This window comes from Armigeres subalbatus, chromosome 1 (genome assembly GCF_024139115.2).
Source record: "Armigeres subalbatus isolate Guangzhou_Male chromosome 1, GZ_Asu_2, whole genome shotgun sequence".
Taxonomy (NCBI): Eukaryota; Metazoa; Arthropoda; class Insecta; order Diptera; family Culicidae; genus Armigeres; species Armigeres subalbatus.
The window spans coordinates 308,067,771-308,087,764 of NC_085139.1; the positions used below are offsets into that span (position 1 = coordinate 308,067,771).

General features: G+C 42.0%; 1 protein-coding gene across 1 annotated transcript in view; it reads left to right on the forward strand.

Moving 5' to 3' along the window:
* The window catches only part of LOC134207892 (probable G-protein coupled receptor B0563.6), a 222,442-nt gene that overhangs the window by 112,462 nt on the left and 89,986 nt on the right, over nucleotides 1–19,994 (forward strand). The window contains exon 3 of the mRNA XM_062683911.1: nucleotides 51–204. Coding sequence (XP_062539895.1) covers nucleotides 51–204 — 154 coding nt within the window. The remainder of the gene's footprint in view (nucleotides 1–50; nucleotides 205–19,994) is intronic.

Here is a 19,994-nt window from a genome sequence, read left to right on the forward strand (position 1 = left end):
GATCCAATTATGACTGGCAACTAATTTTCCTTCCGCTCCCACCCCGACAGCTGTACGAGGACCCGCGCATAGAATACCTTCGGAAGATTTCCTACGGCATCGCTCTGCCCATCATCTGCGCTCTGGGGATCGTCGGCAACGTGTTGAATCTGGTGGTGCTGACCAGGCGAAATATGCGCGGGACGGCCTACATCTACATGAGGGGTAAGTCCACACGCTCCGGCAATGTGTCACTTGTTTTCCACTTGGGCAGAAAAGTGTAACTGGAGCAGTCGGTTCCGCTTCTTGATAACGGGGATAACCCAATTCTTATGATGGAAGTACAAGAGCACGAGTAAACATTCCCGAATTGTCCGTATAGACGACCGAGCATTTGCCTTCCGTTCCGACTGAATAAACGGGCTCATATTTCGCCGCAAACATAGCTCAGTCACATAGTCACTGGGGCCGGTCATGCCATGCGATTTGTGCTGAAGCTTTAAAAAGCTATTCGGGGAAATGGGTTTTGGAAATTTGCCAATTTGTGACTGTTGTTGGCTGAAACCTATTTATTCCGGAAGGAGCGGATTTGTTGTTCTTCCGCAGGCCCGCGTCCGTGCAGCCGCCCGGCTCGGAATGCTGTGTGACGTGGCAATGTGACAAACCGATTTTTCAACTCGTAAATATCGTCAGAGGCTGGCTGCTCTGGTTTTGTTCGGCGAGATGTTTTTCCCATGCTTGGCCTGCCTGGGAAGTGATTGAAATCGAATTCGGTTGGCACGTTTTCGCTATCATTTGCATTGTTTGCAATAAAATTTTAATGGTGATTGAATGCGGATAGGGTCTTGAAAATGGAAAGTTTTTTTTTTGTCGGCAGGGAAAAATAGAAAACATCACTCAATTCAATCAAATAGAAAAATAAATGATTTGACATGAAGACAAGAAGACAAGAAAACAAGAAGACAAGAAGATAAAAAAACAAAAAGACTAAAAGACAAGAAGATAAGACGACGATCAATTGCAATGAAAAAAAGGTTTTCAAAATCAAGTAACCAAAATTTGCATTCAAGAATTTTCGTAACGGTTTCAATATATTTCTCTAGATCTAATTTTTTTTGCTGAACGAAATAAAATAGTCGTACATTCGAAATCGTTATTAAGTCGGACCGGCGTGGCGACATACAAATAACTGTCTAAGACGAGCTTAGTACTTTTCATTTAATTCCACTACGTTTTGTTATCTCTTCGGATACGTATTTCGACCTCAACTGTGAGGCCGTCTTCAGTGTCTCGTACTTCGTCGAGACTTAGTCGAGTCAAGCACGAGATACTGAAGACGTCCTCACAGTTGCGGTCGAAATACGTATCTGAAAAGATAACAAAACGTATCGGAATTATAATTTGAATGATGATAATTTATTTGGATGTAATCAGGAGGAAATTCACGGTATATATGGTTGCATATTAGTGAAATATCGAACGCAAAAATCATTAAATTTGTAACTGCTATAACTTTCGATTCCCTAGATGAAATATTTTGAAATTTTCATAGCAGACGCCTGGATATTATATCTTTCGAAAGGCGAGTTCAGAATGGATGGAAATTTTTTTCGTTAATAACCGTCACAGGCACACCGTGTACTTGAAATATTGAGCAGATTTTTGGTATCCATCTAGGACAGCGGTTCTCAACCTTTTTCTTGAGATGGACCCGTTCGGACTGTTGAATTAATTTGAGGTAACCCCTATAACCCACCTGTAAATAAAAATAAGTGTAACTCATAAGATAACGGAAATTACCGGAATATATGACTCTGCATAAAGTTGGCTGAAATTTTCATTATTCAGAATTCTGGAAGAGAGGCTTCCGAGCCTCTTGAAAGGGGGCTTTTGAACCACTTGAAAGGAGGCTTCTAAGCATCTTGAAATGACGCCTCTAACCCTCTTGAATGTAGACTTCCAAGCCCCTAGATGGGTGAATTCCAAGCCCCTTGTATAGAGACTTCCGAGCGCATACAAATGAAGGTTTCTGGGCCTCTTGAATAGAGACTTCCGAGGAGGCTTCCGGGCCTCTTGAAAGGAGGCTTCCGGGCCTCTTGAAAGGAGGCTTCCGGGCCTCTTGAAAGGAGGCTTCCGGGCCTCTTGAAAGGAGGCTTCCGGGCCTCTTGAAAGGAGGCTTCCGGGCCTCTTGAAAGGAGGCTTCTGCCTCTTGAAAGGAGGCTTCCGGGCCTCTTGAAAGGAGGCTTCCGGGCCTCTTGAAAGGAGGCTTCCGGGCCTCTTGAAAGGAGGCTTCCGGGCCTCTTGAAAGGAGGCTTCCGGGCCTCTTGAAAGGAGGCTTCCGGGCCTCTTGAAAGAGTTCAAAATTAAGAACACCAAGGGACGCTCTTGGCTCATGTTCTGCTCAGGATGCATCTCTGTTTCCGAGCCTCTTTTGATTAAAATTGTAATATATCCGCCATTATGCATTTTCATCCTTGGTACCCTCTGGGCCTGGCGAAGGTACCCCCAGGGGTACATGTACCCCAGGTTGAAAACCGCTTTCTATAGTCCAGATCAAGTAGCTTATTACTTACATGGTTATCTGTAATAAGGCACTTCCATAGCTATTAACTATGTAGGACCTTATTTCCAGTTATTATGACAGTTATTAACTATACAGGAATTTTAAATTACAAAAGCCAAGAAAAACTGATCAGCTAGCAATATAGGGAAGTATTTCCTCTTAAATTCCTCTGAAAATTCATTCAAAAAATCATACGAACATATCTTCGGATAATCCTTCAGTAGTTTCTTCAAAAACTCCTCCAAAACAAAAAATTTTTTCCAGAAATTCTGTCAGGAATTATTTCGGAAATTATTCCAGTAATTCATGAAAGAACTTCCTCCAGACATGCCTTTAAAAATTTCTCCAGTAATTTCTATGGAGACTCTAGGTAGATGTACTTGGAATTCTTTCAATATTTTTCACAGGGATTCTTTCAGTACTAAATTTTTATCATGAATTCCTTCTTATTTTACATCAGGACTTTCTTAGAATTCCTTAATGAGATCTTTTGGAAATTCTTTCAGCAATTCTTTTGGGAAGTCCTTGCTTTATTACGGAATTCTTTTGGCAATTTCGTTGGAAACTATTTAATTCTTTTACAAAGTTTCGGAGAAGTTCCAAAATGAATTACCGGAGAAATTTTCCAAATTCCTGCATGCAATTGGGAAGAAATTCTGAGATTTCCTTAGGAATTCCTTAGACATTTGCTTCAGGACTATTTGATGTAGAATATTTAATGTAAGGGCCCACGTGCCCCAGATTGACATCGCCAGTGATAGCAAGTGAAGATATTCTACTTAATAAGCTCTAAGAATAATTTCAATTCACAAAACGTTTTTTTTTTTTTGACTCAAGTATTCGTTTGAGTAACTGGAAAAAAATACATTCATCGACTTGAAGTACCGGTAAAATCGACATAAGATACGGTGTTTCTAAATATCAAATGAAGACAACAGAAGTACTAGCCTGTTTGCTTATTTGGTCAATTTACTTATTTAACATTTGAGCACACAGCTACGAATGTTTTATAATTTTAGATTTATTTTTATTTCTGAAGCACTAAAATAATGAAAATTTACATGATCATGCAGCTGATTTAGTTGGATTTAAAGTTTATATGAATTTAAGGGGAAACTATCCAAAATCCAATCTGATAATTACCTTAATCATATGCCCGTAACGACAAGCCTGAAAAACTTGTTGATAAAAATAAAAATGGCGTTCGAATTTGTTTTAAATCGCGGATTCGGGTGCACTCTCCAGAACGTTCCAGAAAACGCTGGAGCATCACCCGTGATGCATCACCGCGGTGCATACAGGAAACGAGCTTTTCCTCAATAAATTTCCAATTCTAACATAGGGGAAGGTGGGAAGACTTTGACCTTTGGGAGACTTGATCCCTCCCTGTTTTACCGAGAACTAAAGTAGATTTGTTCTAGCGGATGTTTTTTGTATAGATCCTCTAGACAAACGATGATTATGTAGTGACTATTTTTTTGGATTGACAACCTTACAAATTAACCAGGACGGTTTGTGTGTTTGGACCCTTCTAAAAATCTTTTTGATGGCCACGCAAAATTTGAATAACTTCTCCTTTCATTGACCAAATGCTATTATTTCTTCACAGCATAAAGTCAAAAATATACTAAATGATCCGCACTGGTAAAAATATGAAAAATCCATCATAATTTTGAGATTTTGGATTTTAAGCTTTGCTTCAAATTGCTTCAATATATACACTTCCCTCATTAGTCACCCATACATAGCGATTTTTTTTAATATATAAATTTATAAATTGTTCGTAGATTTACCAGATGTGATGAAGGGTTGGCTGGAAAAAAATCAAATTTTAAGACTGCATGCGCTATCGAATTCTATAACAAAAATCGTTCATGAATACGCACAGCAAATCGTAGAATCTGCGTATTTTGTAACCTTATTTTACGATACTTATTCGTTTACAGTATTTAACTATCACTGATGTCCTACTTAAACCATGTTTATCCACTTTTTTTTTGTATCGACTACACGCTTCGAAAGCTGAGTTAAGATTGATTTTTATTAGTTCAGTTTTTGGTTTCAAGAAATAATCTAGAAGAAACACTAATGAAAAAGAAAACAAGAGGTACTTGGAGTTGACTTTTGTTATGTAAAATGAACCAATCAGTGTTGATCAGTATTTTTTATTGTTATGTATTTTTCAGTGTGGCAATGGACACTTGCATTTTTTATTCCTTCACGCAAAAAATGTTGCGGTCGAAACTACCATTCCGAGGGTTAATTTAAGAATACGCACCGACGATTTTCAGCAGACTACAAACCCGTTTGATTTTACCATGCGCGCAGTAAAATCAACTGTGGTCGTGGTGGAATGTTGTTACATGAACTGAATCAGTGGTGAATTTGTCTGAATGCATGGTTAATTTAACTGAAATTTTGTGGTTGTTTCAATAACAATAGTAATTGTTACCATAGATTTTTTTCTGTGTTTATTTATTTGGCAGGCACCCTGTGTTACTTAACCGCTACTGTGCCGAGATCTACTTTGGTTAAAAGACTATTATTCTTCCATTTACTTCCACTATTAACTTTTTTATGTATCAACAAGCAGATACGCATTTCGTTTCCTACTTGGAAACTTCTTCAGTGTTTGTTATTGTCGATAACAAACACTGAAGAAGTTTCCAAGTAGGAAACGAAATGCGTATCTGCTTGTTGATACATAAAAAAGTTAATAGTGGAAGTAAATGGAAGAATAATAGTCTTTTAACCTTGTAGCATTTCCCCTAAGACGCTCTAAAATAATTAATCATCTACTTTGGTATTCTGTAGCCAGAATCCACACAGAGTCTATTTTTAGATTTTTCCATTATCCATTGTTGAGTCCATTGTGAGTGCATTGTGTCCATTTGTTCGTGTCGTGAATCCAATGAACAATTGTTCGGTTGCCATTTATCCGGGTACGTTGGAGGAATGCCTCCGAGAAGAACAATTTGTCAGTCGTCATCAGGCAGTCGTATCGGTAAGGGCGCTCCCCAATACGCCACCGCATAAGGCTGCGCATTCGGCGACTGACGAGGGTTTTGGTGGAGGGGCGGGAATCGAACCCATTGACCATTCGCTTGTAAGGCGAACGTGTAGCCAACTACGCTACGGGACCCCCTACTTTATTCACTTTATTAGCGGTGATATGCACAATACAGAATACACTATTTAGTTTTACGCGATTGAAAACTGAACTTTATTGCCGTATCAAAACACTCTACTTTGGGAACAAAGTACGAGAGGTTTATTGCTAATAGAAAGCACCGAACGCGGCGGAGGTTTATCTATCAGCTGTTTGCTGCTCAGCTGCCTCTACGCAGTAAAGGTGGTGTTGACCAAAGCAACAGACGATCGTGAGGCAATTATCACCTACCTAGCAGTGATGGTGATGGCCGTCGGGCATTCTAACTTCGAGAATGAGTGATCACACGCTAGGGTGGTTCTCGCAACATAGACTCACAAACCTAATTTAATCAACTTTTGGCACAATCACTGCCGGCTGCCTTGAAACCTACGGATTTTAATTTCACTACTAGATTAATCTAATTACTTCCTAAATTCAACAGTGGACCTAATTCAATACTAGTTTTGTAATTTTACTAGGCGTTGGCCAGATGCTGTTCTGCGACACATGATACTGGTTGAACTACGATGATTTCATTGCGCTTCGAATGGTTGACTGGATCTTCGGGAATGCCGTCCACAGAACGGCTTGTGGGAATGATGTTTGCTTTAGGGTATCTTGCGACGGGTAACGATTGCATCTCCTGCTTGGATTCATCTGCGGTTTTTGTTGGTTTGTCGGGTACCTCTGCGACTTGCTTGCTGACGGTGAAACGAATGACGGTAGGGCTTCTTCGGGAAACCGGTCGATTAATTTGCCTCGTGGATACGGACGATGGGCATCGATCGCTGGTGAGAAGTTCTCTCGATTGTCCTGCGGTTGTCCTCGACGACGACGGAAAGGCATCAAACGTTGCTGAAAATGACATGGTGCTTTTTCACTCGTGACCTCCGCAGCCGCTACCAGTGGCAGTAACGATGTCCAACGGTTGGGAAGGATTGAAAATTCGACCATATCGTTATCCGGTTGTCACAGGATGTTCGTAGAGTTGACCAAAACTTCAATTGACACTGCAACTTGTGGACTAGCGAGTGTGTCAGGATGTACCTCGGCGAAATGGGACGAATTAGTCATGCAATAATACTGAGCCGGTGACCGACTCAAACGGGTTAATCTAACTAGAGTTCGATGGACAGGACTTCTCGAGGACGCTCGCAACTACCAAACACCAAATTGACAATACAAAAAAAACATTGTGAGACTATTGCATGAAGTACCCCAAAGGTAGAATAGGTATTAAGTGAAATACTTATAATGCCTATTCTACCTTAATCGTGTAATTACTAAATTTCATCGTATGCGATATATGGCTCACATCTCGCCCTCGAACACGGCGATGGCACCCCGTCTCTGGTGAAGAAAGAAATGTAGGAGAAAAAAGAGGAGGAGAAGAGTGAAAAAAAATTGGACTGGACGAGGAGTCGTGGAAAAGACACCGAAGAAGGAAGACCTTTTTTTCCGTAGTGAACAAGTTCCCCAGAAAGTTTTTTGCCGAAGTCAGCACGTTTTTCTAAAATTTGGCCGAGAAAGGGGTGGCCTTGAACCCGAGTGCGAGACGCACGAAAGCTGCCGGTAGTTTTGCCGTGAGATCCAGGTGTGCACTACCTTACACTACCCTACCCAAAATCCCGGGTTTTCTTGAACTTCCGATACGAAGCACGGTCCGCTGGGTTCCAGATTAGATAGTTCGTACTGGGAAGCGGAGCCATTTGATCGGAGAAAAGTAGCCTTCAAACAGGTCAACCGGTTTCTGCACGGGGACGGCCGCCATTGCTTCGACACCCCGGAAACCACGAGGCGCAGGTTCGTTTTGCCGAAAGAACCGCAGTGCGAGGAGGCAAAACGTTTGGAGGTACGGAGCATCGACACCGGATTCATGGGCGAGTTCCACACATCAAGTCAAGCCCAAATCAAGCTATTCCTACCCAACTCCACGAGGTTGCCAAGCATTCGTCGTCGTATCGTCGACCGTTCATTTGCATCGCTGTGGAAGTAGTTACCAGCCCGCTGCCCGCTTCCGCCGGACGGAACTCACCCTAAGGGAACCGAATCATCGTCCAATCCCAGACAGTCCAGTTCAACATCGCGGAGGGAAGCCGAAGAGGACTATCGATCTACGGCACGCTCCCTCCGGTTACTACCCGCATTATTCATCGACAGTTCAGCGACAGCACCGAAGATCAACAATGCCGAGGGCAAGGCTACAAATCCTACCCCGCCCGAAGTGTAATCCCAACATCCAAAGGTATGTCGCTTGTCCACGTCAGCCCAAAACAACACCATCTATCGGCCGCAACGCTATACTAATCCTAAAACACTAACCTTAACCAACTAAAATGATAAAATAATAAAAAAAAAGTAAAAAAATGTACATCTCATTCCTTTTTTCTGATCATTGAAAGGTTCTTGGTGCATGCAAGTCCGTTGGTTTTCCCTGTACCGTCCACTTCAGCTACATCTTGGTCTGTGTGTCCCTTGAGCAGGTAGTAAGCCGACCCTGAGTACAAATTCCCCAAAAGGTGAGCTAGTTTGGGACGTGTGGACGTCCACTGCATAGACGTGTGGACGTCGCCGGTAGTTACAAACGTTATGTAATGTCGAGAGTGTTGCCGAGAAATCTGTGTTTAGTGTAGTGTATTTCGTGGAATTAATGCTGTAAATGCAGGTAATACTCGGGTCTCAGTGTAGTTTTTTTCCAGTCAGCCCTCTGTAGTATGCTAGGTCCTAAACTGAGCTCTACCACCACCCTATGCAGCCAACAACCCACTGAAGTACAGTGTCCCACCACCAGAGAACCAAGGAAAAGGCGACCATGAAGGGGTGGCGTAATGTGGCCATTGGGTTGAAAGAAAGGACACTGACCGACTATAAAGCTCGTTTCCTACATCCAATTAGAAATTCCATCAGTTGCTTTCTCCTATTTATAACATTGGTAGCTCGTTAACCAACACGTACCTCTGTCTCTCGATACTAACCCAAAAATTTTCAACAAATTCCGCATGAACTCGTGGCAAGTGCAGAGGTATATTCAGCTTGCAGTGGGTGAGTGCTTGCATCATCATTTCCTCCCCCTTCCCTACATTGCACAGTGTGCATTGACTTGCATTCTGTCGAGGCTGGCGCCAGTGTGACCTCACAAATGAGATCACCAGTACTAGTACATTGAAGATGTGTGCTAGTCCTAAGCAAACATCTGTTGGAAGAGCAGCTGATCTGGTCATAATGGAGTAGCAACTACGAGCAGTCAATCAAGCTCAAGCTCAAGCTCAAGTGGAAGAGAAGTGGACAGTGGAATAGAAGTCGGTGATGAACCTGATAACAATACTCCTCCAAATTACCAGAACCCCGCCGTTTTTGTAATAAGAATCCCGCAGCAAGCTGTTCTGAATTTGGAGGCCCTACGTAAGCCGTCTTGAACCATCTTCGACTAAAACCGGCATCGTATCCGCCGAAGGCCAATCCGTCACCATATTGGCAGGTCGAGAGTGCACGTTTTTGTATCGGAAACTACGACGGACACCCAAGCCATCCCGAAAAACAGTGAGACGTCATCCCTAGTCGTCGGCGTTCTGGGACAAGCCGTCAGTGAAGGAGAGGAAGCAGGAAGAAAAGGGAAGGTTTGGTGGAGCCGTGGAAGGAAGAAGGGGCCCCGAAAGGAAGGTCAGATCAGTAGATAAGGAAGTGGGAAGAGAAAGGACGGAAGTGATAGTAAGAGGAAGAGAGAGGGAAAAGATAGGCCGAATAAAGTGAACTGTCCTAGGTATTTAAATAAACTGGATTCTTTTTTTACATGATTTAGACTTTCTCAATTTTACACCCATCCTAAATGTTTAGCACATATTAATTATCATGTGAATTTTCTTGGAATTATTTAGGATTTGTATAAACATGTTGCAAAGTTTTTAGTGGCAAATTGATGTCACAGGATCAAAAAAACGAGCGAAAAAAAATCGTGTAAAAACAGAGTCCTGTGGTTTTCCTATTTCGAGTGCGAGAGTTACCTGTCCGCAAGTCATTAGAGGTGAGCGTTCCGACCCTGAGGCCGTATGATTCAGGGAGTCTCTGTATTGCTCAAGGGATACTTACCCATTAATTACAATTTCGTCGTACAACAGCGTCCGAGTGCCGATAACCTTCTTAAAAGCGTTCTTGAAGCACTTCACGGCGGTCTGTGGGAAAGACCACCAAAGTTTGGCGACCTTGCTGGTATAAACTTAAATTCAATCCCTTCACTTGCGGCGTTGCAAGCTACGGCGTTTTGGAATTGCTGCTGCTCGAACAGTTCGTTCGAAGTTCAACAGCTGTCGAAGTCAACGTAGATTATATCATCTCGTAGTATGAGGCAGAGTGATGATATTCTAGAGGAGTCTTTCACCTGATCCTCCCGGGAAGAACTTGGAATCTCTTGGGGAAAGCATTATTCTTGGGAGAGGTGAACCAGTTGTCGTAGAGCATCTTCTTCAACACGGCGTCTTGACTCGGCAAGCCTCGTTGGATAAACGTACAACTCGTGCTGAAAAAATCATCTTTTTGCAACTAGTTGCACAAACTACTATTAGCTGCTTTAGTGTTTTGAATTGCGCATTATTATAAAAAAAGGATCTTTTCAGAATCATCATTGTCATTGTCATTATCGAAAACTCAAGCCGAATAGTCTGTTTGCCTGGGAGATTTTTCTCAACGGTCAATACCTCTTCTTGGAAAAGGGCTGTGTGTAATTAATTCTTGACGTTTCTCTCACCTTGCCATCCCGAACGGATCCGAAAGTTGCAAATAAATATATTTGTGTTTGGTTTCGTGCGACTTCATATATTGATTATTTCTCCTTTATTTCAGACATTTTTCATTGTGATTGTGGATTGTGACCTCTTCCACTGAAAGTCTGTCGAGTGGCTTCAGCCGCGATGCGGTGTATTGTCGTGTTCATCCCTTAAGACGTTAGTTAAATATAAATGCTTCAAATTCATTAGAGTGGTTCAACCATCTCACCATATTCAACGGAAAACACGTTGTTATCACCTGTCGTTTGAGTTAGTACTTTTAGTTATACTGATTGACTTCTACTACATTTTTGTGTGATACGAATTCCACCCTCAATGGTGAGTTCACTTTGTCTTGACTGGACTGCTGCTATCGACGCTTCGGGGATAAAGAGAATCATTCAACCATTGCCTCCAATGTCTAACATATTTCGACGATTTGTTCATGTCTGCATCCCATGTCAGTTATCCCAAGCGGTTCATCGGAATTCAATTTGATGCCCCTTTTCCTATGAAACATTTCGATTAACCTCCCGCAGACGTGCAACAGCTGGGTGAACAACGTCAGGACGGCAGACCGACTCACGCTTGAACACCAATCGAATCGGACCTCGAAGAAACCACAGGACCACATCAACCCCCATTGCAAAACTAAATATGGGAGCAGTGGAGAGCGATTCGTCGTCGGGAAAGTCATCAGACTGTGCATGAAAGATGGAAAGATGATTAATTGCTTTCCTGCGCTTCAACGCCGCCTACTGCGAGCGAGTCCTTGTTTTATTTATACTCTGCTGCATTGCCGTCGCCCAGACCCCTTTGTTACTTCAGCGGAAAAAAAAGATCAGCAAACAAACAAATCTAATTGAACAATCCAGTAAAGTCACCACCAACGGAAAAGGGGTATCAGCACAGCGTTTTAATTGATTAAAATTAAATTTAAGTGGAGAGCATTTTCTTCGAGGGGATAAGAAAACACGCAGTTCAAAGATTACCCCATCAGACCCGTTCGAGCAAGAAGACACCAGAGGTCGCTTTACATAATCCGCCTGACTCGGGAGCTGTAACTTTCCGTAGCACGCGGCGGTGGCGCCCCAGCGGCGGCGGGGCTAATGGATTCGATCAAAGCAAGATGAACGATTGCCTCTCCCGCACAAGCCAACTTTACTGGCGGAAGCAAGTTTTTCCCCGTTTAAATTTATTCATTTGCTTTCCCGATTTCCATCGGCAGCTACTCGCTTATCGGTTTTCGATCGATGACACTGGGGAAATGGATACTGCATAGTGGCAGCATCCTTTTCTCGGTAAGCCATGGAAATTTCTTGCTTTTCACAGTGTTGCTTTCCACGGTTTCGACTCGAGTTGGGCGAGGATGGGGGAAGGAACTGCATAGCGAAGCATATGTGTAAAGATAGCATCGAAAGCGTGATGCAATCACTAAGCACCGACCTCCCACTACTGAGGGCTCTAGTGGTAGAGATTTAGCAAGTGCAACGCTATGAAATGATGAGGATAAGGATGAGCCAAGCAGTGCAGCTGTTCAAGGTAGCGATAAGCAACTGGTTTTACAGCTCTGAGCAAATTGAAGAGTGCCGGCATCGGTTCCTCTTCCCAGTAGGAAAACTTTCAACAGATTGCATGCAGTTTACTCGTTTACCATAACCATCCTACCACGGAGGTCGATGGATGATGACGTATGTTGTTTAGTGTTTCTCAGGCTTCGTGAGCGCGGAATAAACACGAGCATTCATTACAATAATAAGAAAGCAACGATCATTTAGAACCCTGCTGGGGCTCAAAAAATGAATTATTTATTCTCATGTGAGCATATTTGAGAACCCCTGTCCAACCAACTTTTTCTCTAGCGATTATCATCGCACAAGTCCTTGACTTGGTAAGAGCAACGGATTTATGTAAGTGTTACGATTAAAATTTCCGTTGGTTGCAAAAGAAGTTATGTAGCCATAATCGCACGTAAATTTGTTTACTCTCTCAGAGCTACCTTCTCGTATATTCCAGTCTCAAGCATCGGCCCCGAACTACCGGCACCGAATCCACTGTGACTGAAGTGATGCAACTCACTCACTTAACGGTAAACCAATTTTCTCGCAACACTCTGGAATAACAACAGGACAAACTTTCTGGCTTCCGCACCACATGCCTGGAATTTTCCCCGAATCCCGCGGGCATCCAATCACGATAAATGAATCCATTTCGCCAAGAGGAAGGAGCGACGCAAAATAACATTCGTTCGAACCACATGTGGGTAAATACAATTTTAATGCAATTTGAATCGCAGCAACCAGATCTCCACCCGAAACTTGGTTGCCACGGGGAAGCAGCATCTTGGCTGGCACTCGACCATCTCCGTCTACTATTTTGCCCCCGAGTGGAGGGAGGGGTTGGATGCGTTGCATCACTGAAAACTGCTGGACACTGAAGCTTTAAATGGGGGGAAAATTGGAAAGCATTAAGATTAAGTGCTTTTGATAGGGACCATAGGGAAATGGTCAAATGGAAGAGAGGTGTTTTTCCACCACACTGTGGGGCTGTTTGTTGTTTTTGGTTGGTGCGGGCGAATCGGCTAATCGGATTTCGTGGCGCCAGAGACGTGTCGCTGAAAGCATTTGTGTGATGAAAATTTTCACACGCGCTGGCATTCCGAAGTTAAACTTCCAGCAGAGTTGGGTTGGGGCTTGGAAGCGACAACAAACAGATGACGATATCGTTTACGTCGGTATGTGACTTTGTAAGAGATTATTCGGTCGATTAGCACGCATTTCAGGAAAATTTTGTTAAGTATATTAATTATCGCTTACCACTTAATTATGTCTCATTGCATAATCAAGCTATGTCTATGATGATATTTTTACATTCAAAACTGATCGATGCTCGTCTGAAAGTGCGGTTCCCCAATACGCTACCACATGGGCTGCGCATCCGGCGACTGACGAGGGTTTGGTGGAGGGGCTGGGAATCGAACCCGGGCAGAAGCCATGAACAGAATAACAAAACATGATATGGACTTGATTGATATAAGAGATAAAAGAGCAGGCAACAATATCAAAAATTTGCACCGAAATATCATTTAAATATCAAGATATGCTATGGGAAAGAACAAACTAATGGCACATGATATTGGTCACTTATTACAAATAGCATAACTGGATCTTCTCATGATATTTTAGTGCAAAATATTGATATTATCGTCTGATCTTTTATCTCTTATATCAATCATGTCCATATCTCATTTTGCTATCTTATCAACTTTTGATATTATTGAGCTTTTTTCGTCTACTCGGGAACCCATTACCATTCGCTTGTAAGGCGAACGTGTAGCCAACTACGCTACGGGACCCCCCTCTGAAAGTGCGGTATTCGTAACGAAAAACACTGCAGAGAAATTCAGAAGAATTCGTTATAAATTGGGAATAATCTTCCGTGGAAATTTGACATAAATGCTCGTGGAATATTATAAAAAAAACTACCAGTGAAAATATGTTTCCAAACTTAGACAAACATTGTCATGAAAAAATAAGATGCAAAATTACAGACTTACAGGCAGGTATGAAGATTTATATTTAATAATGGATTTGAATGCGAGCGGAGGGAATTTTTGTTGACGATATAAATCTGTCAAACATGAGTATGAAGAGAAAGGGAAGGGTATCAAGAAATATCCTAGGAATTATTTGATGAAATCTTTCAGGGACTTTTTCGGGTAGTTCATTAAAAATTTCATCGTTAATTCTTCCTGAAAAAGTTGTTTTCCAGAGCAGCCCCTGGAAGAATTCTCTAAAGAATTCCTTGGGGAATTTCTTGGGGAATATTGATACGATTTTCCGGAGATATTGTTGGAGAAATTTCCTGTGGAACTCAGAGAGGGAGTTCTGGATACAAAATCTGAAAGAAACCATCAAGTAACTATGTTGAAGGGTTCTCTGGGATAATTCTTGAATGAATTTTTCGAGAAGTACCGTCTTATGGGGGGAAGATGATCATTGGGACGAAGATGATCATTTGATGTGTCAGTCAAAAGTGCCTAATTTTTTATGAAACGATGGTCTAGACCGCTAGGTAGAAAATTAGAGTTTTTCAGTTATAATCATGAAAGTGTAGTTCGTGGAAGAAAGAGAGAGATATTGTCATAAATGACGCTATTTTTGTTTCAAATATTGACTTCGTATACTTCTTTACGTTCTAAATTCAACATTTATTCAAATGATCTAGTGTCTTTTGACGACTAGGTCATAATGATTTTAGTAGAGTTGTCTTGATCAACTTCCAAACCAGATAACTCAAAACATTTGTGATAATTTAATTTATTTTAATAAATGCAAACGCATTTCAGGAAACTAATTATGTTGATTATTGCAACGCAGTACATGTTTTGAAAATATTTGTTTCGGTTTAAAATGTAAATACACATTTTTATTGCATGTTTTATCTTGAAAGCGATCATCTTCCCCCCAGATGACGGCACCGGGAGTAAATTATATCGGACTTCAATAAACCCGCAATAAATATTATTTCTTCTTCTGTCACCGCCCCCCTGTATTTTATGTGGCTTTACTTTATAATTCTAGGTCCGGTTCAGATTTGTTTGGAAAAATGAATAAAACATTGAGCTATTCCAGAAAACTCTTTTAAAAAAACTGAAGATTTTCACATTTTTATTTATTTATCCATTTATATTTTATTTCCCACCCCCCTCGTTATCCACAGACCAACATGACAAAAAAAGAAAATCACATTTGTTCCGGACTAATATTTAATTTTTTTTAAGGATTCCTGGAGGAACTTTCGGAGGAATTACTGGAGGAACTTCGGGATGAATTCCTGGAGGAACTTCCGGAGGAATTCCTGGAGGAACTTCCAGAGGAATTTCTTGAAGAACTTCCAGAGGAATTTCTTGAGGAACTTCCAGAGGAATTCCCGGAGTTACGTTCATAGGAATTTACGGAAGAACTTCCAGAGGAATTCCCGGAGGAACTTCCAGAGGAATTCTCGTAAGAACTTCCGGAGGAACTTCCGGAAGAATTCCTGGAGGAAATTCCGGTGGATTTTCTGGAGGAACTTTCGGAGGAATTCCTGGAGGAACTTCCGGAAGAATTCCTGGAGAAACTTCCGAAGGAATTCTTGATGGAATTTCCGGAGGAACTTCCGGAGAAATTCTCAGACGAACTTCCCGAAGAATTTTCAGAGGAATTCCTGGATGAACTTACAGAGGAATTCCCGGAGGTACGTCCATAGGAATTCGCAGAGGAACTTCTGGAGGAATTCTTTTAAGAACTTCCGAAGGAATTCCTGGAGGAACTTCAGGAGGAATTCCTGGAGGAACTTCAGGAAGAATTTCTGGAGGAACTTCCAGAGAAATTCCCGGAGGTACGTCCATAGGAATTCGCGGAGAAACTTCCAGAGGAATTCCCAGAGCAACTTCCAGAGGAATTCCCGCAGGAACTTCCGAAAGAATTCTCGGAAGGACTTCCGGAGGAATTTGTGCAGGAGCTTCCAGCGGAATAAGGTACGTTCATAGAAATTCGCGAAGGAACCTTCAGAGGAATTCCCGGAGGAGTTTCTAGAGGAAATCCCGGAGGAACTTCCGGAGAAATTCTCAGATGAACTTCCCGAAGAATTCCCGGAAGAATTCCCGAAAGAACTTCCGGAGGAATTCTTGGAGAAATTTCCAGCGGAGTCCCTAGGGGCCCTCCTTAGCCGTGCGGTAAGAAGCGCGGCTACAAAGCAAGACCATGCTGAGGGTGGCTGGATTCGATTCCCGGTGCCGGTCTAGGCAATTTTCGGATTGGAAATTGTCTCGACTTCCCTGGGCATAAAAGTATCATCGTGTTAGCCTCATGATATACAAATGCAAAAATGGTAACCTGGCTTAGAAACCTCGCAGTTAATAACTCTCGCTTAACTTTTCAAATGGTCCTAAGTAACATTTTTTTCATGAATTAATTTGAATAGCGCAATCAACACAGCAACATGAATGCTATTGATTGCAGTATTCAAATTAATTCATGAAAAAAATGTTACTTAGGTCCTTTTGAAAAGTTAAGCGAGAACTGTGGAAGTGCTTAATGAACACTAAGCTGCGAGGCGGCTCTGTCCCAGTGTGGGGATGTAATGCCAATAAGAAGAAGAAGAATCCCTGAAAGAACTTCCGGAGAAATGCGTGCAGGAACTTCCGGGGAAATTCCCGGAGGAACTTCCGGTACAATTTCTGGAGGAAATTTCAGAGGAATTCCCGGAGGTACGTCCATAGGAATTCGTGGAGAAACTTCCGGAGGAATTCCCGGAGGATCTTCCAGGGGAATTTCCGGAGTAACTGCCAGAGGAATTCCAGGAATTACTTCCATAGGAATTACCGGAGGAACTTCCGGAGGAACTTCCAGAGGAACTTCCGGAGGAACTTCCGGAGGAACTTCCGGAGGAACTTCCGGGAGAACTTCCGGAGGAACTTCCGGGAGAACTTCCGGAGGAACTTCCGGAGGAACTTCCGGAGGAACTTCCGGAGGAACTTCCGGAGGAACTTCCGGAGGAACTTCCGGAGGAACTTCCGGAGGAACTTCCGGAGGAACTTCCGGAGGAACTTCCGGAGGAACTTCCGGAGGAACTTCCGGAGGAACTTCCGGAGGAACTTCCGGTGTTTCATCCGGCGGCGCCCCCCGAGAACCTTCCGGAGGAACTTCCGGAGGAACTTCCGGAGGAACTTCCGGAGGAACTTCCGGAGGAACTTCCGTGGGAACTTCCGGAGGAACTTCCGGAGGAACTTCCGGAGGAACTTCCGGAGGAACTTCCGGAGGAACTTCCGGAGGAACTTCCGGAGGAACTTCCGGAGGAACTTCGGAGGAACTTCCGGAGGAACTTCCGGAGGAACTTCCGGAGGAACTTCCGGAGGAACTTCCGGAGGAACTTCCGGAGGAACTTCCGGAGGAACTTCCGGAGGAACTTCCGGAGGAACTTCCGGAGGAACTTCCGGAGGAACTTCCGGAGGAACTTCCGGAGGAACTTCCGGAGGAACTTCCGGAGGAACTTCCGGAGGAACTTCCGGAGGAACTTCCGGAGGAACTTCCGGAGGAACTTCCGGAGGAACTTCCCGAGGAACTTCCGAAGGGACTTCTTCTTTCTTCTACTTGTTTTTATTTTTTTTTCTTTTTGCCTTCTTTGCTTCTTTCTTCCTTCTGCTTTCTTTCTTCCTCCTTTTTTCCTCCTTTTTTCCTTCTTCCTTCCTTTCTTCTCTCTTTCTTTCTTCCTTTTTTCTTCTTTCTATCTTCCTTTCTTCTTTCTTCTTTATTCCTTCTTTCTTATTTATTTCTGTCTTTATTATTCCTTATTTCTTCCATCTTTCTTCTTTTCCTTACCTGTTACTTGCTTCTTTCTTCCTTCTTCTTTTCCACTTCCTTGTGTCTTCCCTTCTTTTTTCTTCTTTCTTCCCTCTTTTTTCCTTTATTTTTTCTTTCTTCCATCTTCCTTCTTTATTCCTTATTCTTTCTTTCTTTTTGGTTCTTTTTTTACTTCTGGTCTTCTTTCATCCTTTCTTTTTCTACTATATATTTTTTCCTTCCTCCTTCTTCCTACCTTTTCATTTGACATCTTTATCTCACTACTTACTTCTCCCTTTCTTACTTCTCACACTTACTTCACTTGTAACTTTTTATTTATCATTTCTTCCTTTTTACTTCTCACTTCTCATTTCTCACTACTAACTACTCACTTCTCACTTCTTATTTCTCACTTATTAATTCTCACTTCCCACTTCTCACTATTCACTTCTCATTTATCTAAACTCATTACTCCCATCTCACATGTTACTTTTCACTACTCATTTCTTGTGTTTTTGTCTTTTCGACCTTTTGTCCTTTGACCTTTTGACCTCCAACGTTATGACACATGTTCGACCTTTTGACCTTTCGGCCATTTCTCCATTCGACCTTTTGTCCTTTCGACCTTTTGACCCTTCGACCTTTTGTCCTTTCGACCTTTTGTCCTTCGACCTTTTTTCCTTCGATTTTTTGACCTTCGACCTTTTGACACAGATTCCTTGATTTATTTAAGAAATAGTACAACAGGCAACAATATAAAAAAATTGCACCGAAATATCATTTAAATACAAAGAATTAACTAATGGCACATGATATTGATCACTCAATACAAATAGCATAGCTTGATTTCTTCATGATATTTTAGTGCAAAATATTGATATTGTCGCCTGATTTTTATCTCTTATATCAATCAGGGCAATATCTCATATTGCTATCTTATCAACAATTGATATTATTAAACTATTTTCTTCTGCTCGGACAATGTTCTTCCTTTCTTCCTTACTGACTCTAAAGACATGGCCGGCCCCGTTATTGATCCGATTAATCCCAGTCAGCCGTTCAGTTGAATCATTGTGCAGTTCTACTGATAATGGTCAATTATGGAACAGCAACCATAAATATGCGCAGTCAGTCTGAGGCAAAGCTGAGCGGCTAAGCGATATATTCGGTCACATGACATTTTCTATCAAGCGACATTTTTCGGCCAAAAGGCATTTAAGGTCAAACGATCCCAGTTTGGCCGTATGTTGCTCTCGGCCAAATGACAGTTTCAGCCAAACCGTTTTAGGCCTAATATCCGTTTCAGCCAGAAGCGTCCGTTTAAGTGGAATTCCGCTAATGAGTTTCGAATGCATTTCGGCCAAACGACCCTTCCCTATCGACAACCGCAGCAACCGTACTCCGTTTGGTCCATGTGCTCGAAAGCGTGCTTTTATTTGTACCGAACTTCTTGAGCTGGTCTTGCTTCCCTGATATGGACGTGATTTACCGGGTCTAGAGGTAGAATGATTGTCACCCGAGCTGGTGCTTAACTGAATTTCGGAAAAATTTGAACTGAAAATTTGTAGGTTTGCAAATTTTCGCATTACATTTTTATTACCTACATAAATTTTGCATGGAAATTAAAAAGAGACTCTTCATGAAAACGTTAAGAATTCTGAATGAGACTTTTTCGATTTTTTTGCAAAATCTCCGAACAATGTTCATGCAAATTCGGATGGACTTGTTATGGAAATTTGAAAAACTTCTGCCGTTGGAAATTGAAAAAGTTGGAATTTTTGAGGAATTTTCTCTTACTAGTTGTGTCGAACTTCTCTACACATTGTTATATTTAAGTTGATTCTAATTAGGAGTTGAGCTCATGTGATATGCTCGACAGTATGTGCTGAAGTATCTACAATAAAATAAATTAGATTTCAAAAAACAGTATTTGACAAATAAAGGCGCGGATCTAATTGTAAATGTTCATTTTATAAATTTGTCTTTTGAACCTAATTATTATTTAAGGACGTTTCCAACTTTATGTGAAGGCTCTCAACTGTGCCCCTTTACGATGCCCGGGGTAGAACAAAAATTCTCTGACCACGTATTTTCCCGTTATGAAATTAAAGTTATGGCTGATGTGGGTTCAATATGCACAGCCCGCAGCTCTGTACGACATCGGTGTTTAGAAATAGGCCGACACATGCTAAACCAGGTCGAACCACATGGAAAAG